The sequence below is a fragment of the Zingiber officinale genome, chromosome 9B (genome assembly GCF_018446385.1).
Source record: "Zingiber officinale cultivar Zhangliang chromosome 9B, Zo_v1.1, whole genome shotgun sequence".
Taxonomy (NCBI): domain Eukaryota; kingdom Viridiplantae; phylum Streptophyta; class Magnoliopsida; order Zingiberales; family Zingiberaceae; genus Zingiber; species Zingiber officinale.
This window is the reverse complement of record NC_056003.1, coordinates 104,846,071-104,856,251: the sequence shown is the minus strand read 5'-3', so window position 1 is coordinate 104,856,251 and position 10,181 is coordinate 104,846,071. Positions and strand designations below refer to the sequence as shown.

Genomic DNA, 10,181 nt, shown 5'->3' with positions numbered 1-10,181 from the left:
CTTTTGCCCACACATTTTATCCGTCGCGTGAATATAACATGGAAAGTCTAGTTCACTTGTCTGTCGAAAGAAACACGTGTCTGCCATTATCGGAATCGGACGGATCCAGGCGAGCCGTGAAAAGTTGCGCGGGAAATCGCTATTAAGAACCGACCGAAGGGAAGACGGAGAACGAAGGCTGAGAAAGAACGGGAGGAGCGAAATGGGAGAAGAGGACACGAATCCGCGGCCGCGTCGCGACTTCCCGGCCTTCCCTTTCGAGCCCTATCCCATCCAAACCGAGTTCATGAGCTTTCTCTACAGCTTCCTCGACAAAGGCGGCGGCGTCGCTATGCTCGAGAGCCCCACCGGTACTTCTCTTCGTTCTATTTCTTTTATCCGTCTTAATCCTTCCTTATGTCTCCTCGCCAATCTATTCTTCAATTCTTCGTGGTTCCTTTGTTCACTGGTCTGGGATTTTGAGTCAGGAACCGGTAAAACCCTAAGCCTCATTTGTAGCGCTATGCAATGGGTCGTCGACCATAAGGAAAAGAAACAGCTACTGAAGTCTATGAAGACGGATGCGAAACTGGGCGAAGCCAACGATGATGGAAATTGCGACGAGCCCCAGTGGATGAGGGACTTTGATATCACAGATGTAGAAAAGAAAGAGGTTCCCAGAAAAAGAAGTGAGTTTGGGGTTGGAGATTTTGACAAGAAGCGCTCTGGAGCAAAATCAGCAAATGTGGAAAAGATGGGTGTGCAGTCATTGGACGACGAAGAGGATTTTTTGTTGGAGGAATATATAAGTGAAGATGAAAGCACGGAGGGCGGCTTTGAAAAATCAAAGAGGAAGAGGGATGCTGATTCTAATTGGAGCAGCAGCAGTGATGAGGAGGAAGATGAGGAAGTGACACCTAAGGTATATTTTTGTAGCAGGACACATTCACAGCTGTCACAGTTTGTGGATGAATTCAGAAGGACGAGGTTTGCTTTGGCTCTCAAAGTTACATGTTTAGGTTCAAGGAAGAACTTATGTATTAATTCAGGTAAATTGGCTTCATATTCATTGAAAAACTTGGTAGCCATCCTGTATCAATTTATCACTTGTATTCTTTTTTTATTTTAATCAGATGTTTTAAAGCTTAGGAACCCAAGCCGGATTAATGAGAGATGCTTGGAGCTGCAAAAGAATCAGAAGGATGCGAAACTCAAGGTTTGTGAGATTGTTCAGGTTTATTTATTTGTTCCAGTCTTGTCCTAATTTATCTAACTTTCTTGTTTATTTCTTTGTTCCATTCTTGTCCCAGCCTTTCCAATTTTCTTCTACTAGTAAAATAGTATTGGAATTACTTGCATTCTTATTTTCATGAATGATTTTTTTTTTTTGGCTTGAACATATGCGTACAGCAAGACAGTTTCATGACGCTCCTCCAAATTCCTTGACAAGGCCACTAACATATGTGGCAAAAAGGCAAAATCGCTCGCCCCCGTCGCACCCGACCCCAGGCCATCACGAGGGAGGTAAATCACGGCAGCCGAGAGGGCAAGTGGTGGTGGGGTGAGTTGCACAGGGTCCAGGGATTTACGCCCCGACAGTCCTACGGTTCGACCCCGCGACCTCATGTGGCAAGCATGCCACCACTTACCATCTCGGATGACCCGTGGGGTCGACAAGGCCACTAACATATGATACTATAATTAGTTGCTGTTGTTCTGGGTTTGCTAACATTTGTACTATGATAATGGGTTCCTGTAAGGCACCAGAACATGATCACATAATTTTATTTTATTTTTGTATAATTGTAATTTCTCTTTGTTTGCTGCCATTTATGGAATGATGCTATGGCAAAATGTCAATTTTTGTGTGTGTAATATTACTGGCAAGTTTCAACTTATGAACTGGATATTGTTTTGAAGGTTTTGGATGACAAGGGGAAGATGCGACGTTCAAAGGGCACATCTGGTTGTCCAATGTTACGGCAACAGAAGTTGCAAAAACTATTCAAGAATGAAGTGTGGAGCACAGATGCAATGGACATTGAGGATCTTGTTCAGCTAGGAAGTAAAATTGGTACATGCCCTTACTATGGTGCCCGCAACATGGTTCCTTCATCTGACATAATTGTGCTTCCTTACCAATCCTTATTTTTGAGGTCGGCACGTGAGTCATTAAGTATAAATTTGAAGAAAAGTATAATAATTATTGATGAAGCCCACAACTTAGCAGATTCTCTAACCAACATGTACAATGCAAAGATCAGTGAGACACAGGTAATTTGTTGGACATACAATATTTCCATTGGCATAAACAAAATGTTGTAAGAACATATACGTAATCATATACTCTTTGATTAACTTTACTGGGGTAGTTACTGGTATGATATCTTGTGATTTAGGAATGGTACACTTCTTCGTATTAGATCTGTTATGCAGAAAAGAACCTTATCGTTGACATGAATGATGGTTTATCTGACTTGATAGAAAATTTGATTTGCTTTTCTTGACTTCTTAACTGCTGATTCAACTAATTAATGCAATTACCTTTATGATGTTGAGCAATTAGAAAAGCAAGATTTTTAATTGTCTGTTACAGTTGAAGCGAATACTAGACGTCCTCGAGTTTTATATCAACAAATTTCGTAGTTGCCTGGGTCCAGGAAATCGCCGTTACATCCAGACCCTTATAGTGTTAATCCAGTCCTTTCTTCAAAAGTTGCATGAATTCCTTGGCACCAGTTCTTACAGAGATGAGCAAGGGATTAAAGGGTCACTTGCTGACACTTCCATGACTATAAATGATTTCTTATTTTCACTTAACATTGACAACCTCAACTTAGTGAAACTCCACAGGTACATCAAAGACAGCAAAATAATTCACAAGGTATCACATTGATGGAATTTATCTCCTGTGGAGTTTCTTCCTACCTGATAACTATTGCTTTTTTAGATAAGTGGCTATGGAACTAAACTGGCAAGCTTGCAAAGTCACAATTCCATTTGTTCTGATAGCCAGAATAATAGTGAGGAAGGAAGCATCTTATCTGGCTTTCAGACATTAGATAATATCATTATTTCACTGGTTCACAATGATAGAGATGGAAGAATATTACTCTCAAGACCAAAATTATCTGGTCAGAAAGAGGAAGGATACATTAAATTTATGATGCTGTCTGGACACACAATCTTTTCTGAGGTCTGTTGCCCCATGGATTCAACCATTCTCAAGAACAACGATGATTTGGACAGTGGTACTTACCTCAAACTTTTTTTCTGCAGGTCTTGGATCAAGCATATGGTGTTGTTCTGGCTGGGGGAACACTTCAACCCATTGAAGAGACAAGAGTACGCCTCTTCCCTAATTTGTCACGGGATGAAGTACATTTCTACACATGCAACCATATTGTCCCTCCAGAGAGCATTTTGCCTATTGTAGTTTCGCATGGCCCATCAGGCGTTGACTTTGATTTCAGTTATAATTCAAGAAATTCTTTGAACATGGTTTGTACATTACCTTTAACGTTTTTCAATGCTAGAATATTTTTTGATATGCTTCAGTGGATTTCATTAAGCAGTAGAAGCCCTGTACTAATATACTAAATATCTAACATGCAAAGCAAATGTTTTACTTAAAAAGACAAATATGATCTTCAATAGCAGGATTTTAATGATCTCTAGAGTGTGCAAGTTATATGATGGAAACATTCTTGTTGTGTTTTCAGATGACTATTGTTGTACTCATTTTCTGCACTTTATACGAAATATAGCCTAGATAATATATATCTTCTAGAGAAATAAGGATACAATATTAAATTCTATGCCAAGTTATTTGCCCGATGTCTAGTATTACCATCACTGGAGGTATCCAAAAAACTACTACACAAGCATGAGATGCAAATTAAATGTTCACAGAGAATTGCCATTTCAAATTGGTGTTGCATTTGCTGAAATTAAACTGAACCCTGTTGCCTCATATATTATCCAAATTTTTACTACCTCTGTATAGTAGTTGAGTCTTCTGCTCTAGGTTTATATCTTTTAGTGCAACAAACATTCCAGAACGTTTTATTAACTAGTATTTAGCTTACATGGTACATTAATGGCAGATAGCCTTAGAGGTGTTCATAATTGGTTGTAGATGAGCTAACTGAACTTTAAGTTTTTTCTGGGTTCTATTTTTGTAAAGTGCCTTTTGGTTTAGTTTAGTTTGCAGTAAGCTCAAATATATTCGGATCTATTTAGTTTAGTAATCACATATATATAATTGACTTGGAAATCTAACTCTTTGTATTTGAATAGCAATTTCTTGGAGATTTATTACTTTTATATCTCATTTTCATTCAAAAATATAAAATTTAGTCAATTGATATCATACTCAAATTATTTGCTTCAACTTGAATAACAAACTGAGCTACTGAAAAAGTTCAGTTAGCTTGATTCTGTTTGATCTCAATTGAAGGGATTGAAATGCTAGATAGTTCAAATATGCAGTCTCATGATCAGAATGGCTGATTTTAACTAATTAGGACACCCTGATTTATTGCTGACATTTGTTATTATCCACTTCATATCTTCTTTTGTTAATAAATTGGTGGTATACTTTCACTATTTGATGGCTAAGTTATGTGATTGCCACCTGTATATGTGACATGGAACATCATATTTTCCTAGTTTTTTTTATCTTCTCTTTACACAAGTTGTATTTGATGTGGTTTGCTATGAATGATGATGACCTTTCTATCAGGATGTAACTAAGTTGGAACAATAGGCTGCTATGTTCTGTTTAATTATGAAGTATATTTCTAAAAGTTATATGGTGCCTTTGGATAGTTAGCACGGATTCATTAGCATGCTATGCAACTTTCCTTTTTATTTTTATTTATTTAATTTTGAAAAGGAGTAGAGTGAACAGTATGTTCACTGAAAACTTTTTTAAATAAGAATTTGAGACATAAGAGAACATAGAACAGTTGCATGATAAACACATCATCACATGAAGCTATAAAGATTATATAGTAATGAAATGAAAAAGAGTTTGGAGAGATGACCAAGCCTTCCAACTGCATCCTCCCATCTAAAGAAGATAACAGTATATGTTAAAGTTAATTGGCTATCCACTTATCTCAAAAGTTTGACTTATTAGGAAACAAATAATTTTAATCCCCACACGTACATGTGGGCCCAATGAGCATGGAGCCTCTTAGCTTTAACACACCCTTTCATGCCAATCATGGCTCACATGTGTGAACTTTTATTTATTTCACATAGGGTGGATTCAAACCCTATGCCTCCTACTAAAGTTAATTGGCTAACCACTTATTTCAAAATTTTGAACTATTAGGAAAGGGACCAATTTTATCTAATAGTTTCCATGTAGGACCAATGAGTGTAGAGCCTCCTAGCTTTAACAATATCCATGCCTAAATAATGGCTTGATCGCTAGGTGCATGCAAAAGACTGATGTAGGCCCTTCCTGTTGAATATAGAACACATGAACTCTAAAGTTAAGTTTGATACCTTAGGAGTGAAACAAAGCAACCAAGTTCTTTTGATAGATAGTCAAAACAATAGAGATAATGCCATCTATAAAGGAGAGTACCAAGCCATTTATAGAGTACCAAGCTAGAGAGCAAAGGTACACATGAACTAGGGTCGTCACCTAGAAAGAAAATTTGCAACCTCCAACAAGCTTGTGGAGTAGAAGCAGAGTCTCCAAACCATATAGGTCATGTTTTTGTTTATTTAATTTCTGCTATGGTGATTCTCTTGACATTATCAACCAAACACACAAGCACACTCGTGTTACTAACATTATTGTTTGTCTTTGTTGTGTGCGAGAATTTTAAATTGAGGTCACTATCTATCACTTCCACCATAGAGCCATCCTGCTGTTAAGATTGTCATGCAAAACCAACCAAATGAGCACTTTCACCTTAGACAATGAAAAGAGGGCCAAATGAACTAATGTTGTGGGTCCTCTGAGCCTCTATGCAACAACATTCTATAGGCCGAACCAATGTAACAGTGGCCATCATAATCTCCAAATCACATCAGGATCACTAGAGCCTTCTTGAATGGCCACAATTTGTGAAAGTCCTAGGTGGGCCCCTTGAAGTAACTAGTCTAGTGAAATGAAGGTTGATTGATTGAAAAAAGTCTAGTTGTCAAAAAGTGACATCCTGATGCGGAAATAAAAGAACAATTTTTATTTTTTTTAATTTTTACCGAGTTTGGTATTTAGGGTATTTTTGATCATTTATGTCTTTTGTATTTTTTTATTTTGAGTCTGTTTATGATATTTTAGATTTTTAGTATGTTTAGAATTTTTTTCCTTTTGTCAGGATTACTTTCCTTTCTTTGTGCCTTAAGATTTGGAGTCTGTATAAACAATTGTTTGGGTTGATGTAAGGGAGTTTTTGATTTAATAATAGTTTCAGCCGCACCGTTCTGTTTTACCCAAACGACAAGTTTGGTTGTCTTTTTTCGGGTATTCGGTTGAATCAACGAGGATTAGAAGATCATTTCTGGTATTCGCGCGCGAATCAATGAAACTGATAGTTTTCCACAGCATCAGTTGATATTAAAGCGAGGTTGATCTTGTGGAGTTAGTCGCTGTCTCATTCTTTAGGAATGATGAGTTTTGCTTTTCTATTTCCTGGTATTTGTGCGCGAATTAATAGGGTTTAGAAGATTGCTTCCGATATTCGTGCATGAATCAACAGATTCAATAACTTTCTGCTGCATCACACCAAGAAGACCGCAACGCATCAACAACGCTTCTGATGAAGATATGACCAACAATTCGAGGGTGAATTTTCTCCACCATGGGAAGAATGATGCGGGAACAAAAGGACAATTTTAATCTTTTTATTATTTTTATCGAGTTTGATATTTAGGGTATTTTTGATAATTTCTATCTTTTATATTTTTGGATTTTGAATCCATTTAGGATATTTTGGATTTTTAGTATGTTTAGCATTTTTCCTTTTTGTCAGAATTTCTTTTCTTTCTTTGTCTTTTAGTGTTTGGAGTTTATATAAACAATTGTTTAGGTTGATGTAAGAGAGTTTTTGATTTAATAATAGTTTCAGGCGTGCCTTTCTCTTTACCCAAACGACGAGTTTGGTTGTCTTTTTTTTGGTATTCTATTGAATCAACAGGAATTAAAAGATCGATTCTGATATTCGTGCACGAATCAACGGAACTAAGAGTTTTCCACTGCGTCACATCCTAATTGCCATAGTGGGAGAAACACGACGTCCACTTAGTAGCACCTTCTCACACTACCTACTATGATATAAGGTTACATCTATAGATCTGCAAACATTAAGAGAATACTGACAGAATATGAATCATGAAAATATCTCATAATCTTCTGAGTATAGGCGAATGGTGATCCGTCACCGCCAGTTCCCAAGATCTAGAAGAGAAATATGCTCTAGATACAACACATTGCCATTATGTGCCCTACTCAATGAGGATAACCATCACTAGTGACAAAGTAATGCCAAATTATACTGCCTCAAGTTTGGAATAGGAAGACCACCCAATAAAATTGACTATTAGACAACATTCCATGCAGCAAGATTTCGGACCAGAGAGGTTATCTATAGCTGATTCCAAAAGATGTGTCCTTAAATGACTTCAATTTTCCAATATCTAAGGTAGGAGTTAGTAAATCAAACAAGGATATACCATTGTAGAGGAAAACACACTACTAACCCTTATAAGCCAACTACTCATCAAGAAAAAACCTTGTTGTCAGGGCTCCCTTGGTCAGCAGTCCATCCCACTAGTCTCTGCTAGGCTTGTAGGTTCCCAACTGAAAACCAAGGTATTGAATTGGAAGCTACTGTAAGGAACATTAGGATATGTTTTCCAATAGAAGGCCCTAGTTGCTAGAATAACCAATATATATAAGCATGGTGTTAACATCTTTAACCAGATGCTTGTTCTGGATAATCCTTCTGCTGCTCTCTTTCCAGATGACTTAAATTTGGTCGAGAATTTTGTTATGTACCTATAGCAGTTCGTAGTGTTTTTAAATGTTGTCATGCTAGTATTCTTGAGGTAATAAATGCTGATTTCTACTCATTGCAACTTGGTCATTTTTTGTTGATCAAACAGATTGGAGAGCTAGGGCGCCTACTTTGCAACCTCGTGGCAATTGTTCCAGAAGGATTTGTAGTGTTTTTCTCTTCCTTTGACTACGAAGGACGGGTTTATGATGCATGGAAAGCTTCGGGAGTTCTTTCAAAAATTTCAAAGAAAAAAATTGTGTACAGGGAACCTAAAAGTAGTAATGACGTTGAGCATGTACTCAAGAAGTACAAGGAAACCATTGCAAGTTGTGATACAATATTGAAAGATACTGGAATCAATGGAGCTGTTCTGTTAGCAGTGGTTGGGGGAAAGATCTCTGAAGGTATAAATCTTAGCGACGGCATGGGTCGTTGCATTCTAATGGTTGGTCTTCCATATCCAAGTCCTGATATAGAACTGATTGAAAGAGTACAACATATAGAAGGACTAGGACAAGCCATACCACAGAGGTGCAACAAGCCCTTTAGGAATTCATCTAATGATGGACACGAGGCTGAGTCTGGTTTTGGCTTCTTACGAAGGTGCAAGCAAAGAGGAAAAGAGTATTATGAGAACTTGTGCATGAAGGCCGTAAATCAATCAATTGGTAGGTTCTCTGTTTAAGATTTAGCCAATCATGCTGAAGTCTTTTTCATCAAAATCTTTCTACTGCAGGTCGAGCGATCAGGCACGTAAATGACTATGCTGCAGTTTTGTTAGTTGACTCACGTTATGCTTGCAGCCAATTAAGCCAAAACATGTCACACCCGACGAACAAACTACCACTCTGGATAAAGCAGCGGCTTGTCTCATCTACTCAAAACTATGGTGAAGTCCATCGGTTGCTGCATAAGTTTTTCCAATTTAATCGACAAAAGCGGCATACAGGAGGAGCAGAAGCACAGATAGGACTCGGATATTCATGATAGGAAAACAGTTTTTATCAGCCAAACCCACTTCTATGGACAAAATACGACTCTGCGGGTTCAAGTTCTGCATGCAGGTACATTTCTGCCACTTCCATCTGATATAAGAACAATTTTTTTGTTCACAAGTTAAGGACCGTTTAGTTCATTCAATATTCCATTTTGTGTCTCGTGTAACTAATGACTTTGTACCATGCTAGATTTATTCTAAATTTTTCTTAGCATTGTTTATTTGGTGCCTCATCTATTGAAGTTTACAATATTTTGTGTAGGTTAAAATGTGATATATCATGGAAGAATATTGTTTCGACAAGCTGAACACTAGGGCTTTAGGACACGGTTGTATAAACATTGGAGGAGAATATGTTAAAAGTGTGATCAAAGACTATAATGTTTCAACTAGATTTAAGTTTTTCATTCTATTGAGAATAATTCAATTTTTTTAATGGGCTATAAGTCATCACTGTGAACTTATCTCTGGTTCTTCAAACTGAGGGTTGATCGGTTTGGTCTTATTAAAATTTTTCATCGGCTAAGAAATTTTAATGAAGATCTATCTAAACGGCCAACACTCTTAGGGTGCGTTTGGTTCGAGATTATTCTTGATAACCTTGGTTATCCATCCAAGGTTATCAACAAAAACCTTGTTTGGTTTAGGTATTTAAAAAAATAAAAAAATAAAAAAATATACCATAAAAAGAAAAGTAAAAAACATTAAAAATAAATAATAATAATAATAATAATAATAATAATAATAATATTATGTATAGTTAGTTTTGTAACTGAGGGTAATACGATCGTAGTTGAGATTTATATTTCTAGATTTTGCCCACTACAAATAAACTATTATTTACCATATGTGCTATGTCTGGGGCATCTTGTGTCACTGTTGAAGCATCTACGTGCTGTTATTTTCTCTTTCGTCTTTTTGTCAGCCGACATCGTTGTTTCCATGGACCATGCATCCACTTGATTGAATTACTCTCATCGTCCTCTCTCTCTTGTTTCTCACACCTTTGACATTGATCCAAAGTCAAGCTGGGGAATCCAAGGAACAGGCAAGCATTCTTGTGCTCCTTCCCAGAAACCAACCCGGATCCTGTTTTGAGTGGTTTTGCACTTTTGTTTTGACGAATCCAAAGGATCCAATGCTCGTCGGCTGCAGCCAACGTCAAAAACTTCGCTGTTACTAGT

The 10,181-nt window shown here is 37.2% G+C and overlaps 1 protein-coding gene across 4 annotated transcripts; it reads left to right on the top strand.

Moving 5' to 3' along the window:
* Positions 1 to 87: 87 nt before the first annotated feature.
* LOC122022757 (ATP-dependent DNA helicase DDX11) lies at positions 88 to 10,146 on the top strand. Of its 4 annotated transcripts, none has more exons than XM_042580858.1 (10): positions 88 to 350; positions 468 to 1,028; positions 1,113 to 1,195; positions 1,900 to 2,253; positions 2,576 to 2,863; positions 2,930 to 3,175; positions 3,259 to 3,480; positions 8,107 to 8,668; positions 8,737 to 9,064; positions 10,021 to 10,146. In XM_042580858.1, exons 1-9 carry the CDS (start codon positions 203 to 205, stop codon positions 8,985 to 8,987), a joined length of 2,715 nt encoding a protein of 904 aa, XP_042436792.1. In that variant the 5' UTR covers positions 88 to 202; the 3' UTR covers positions 8,988 to 9,064; positions 10,021 to 10,146. The 4 variants fall into 4 exon arrangements, with proteins under 4 accessions (XP_042436792.1, XP_042436793.1, XP_042436791.1 ...); XM_042580859.1 differs by having other exon boundaries at positions 9,923 to 10,058; XM_042580857.1 differs by lacking the exon at positions 10,021 to 10,146 and adding an exon at positions 9,260 to 9,461.
* The last annotated feature ends 35 nt before the right edge of the window (positions 10,147 to 10,181 follow it).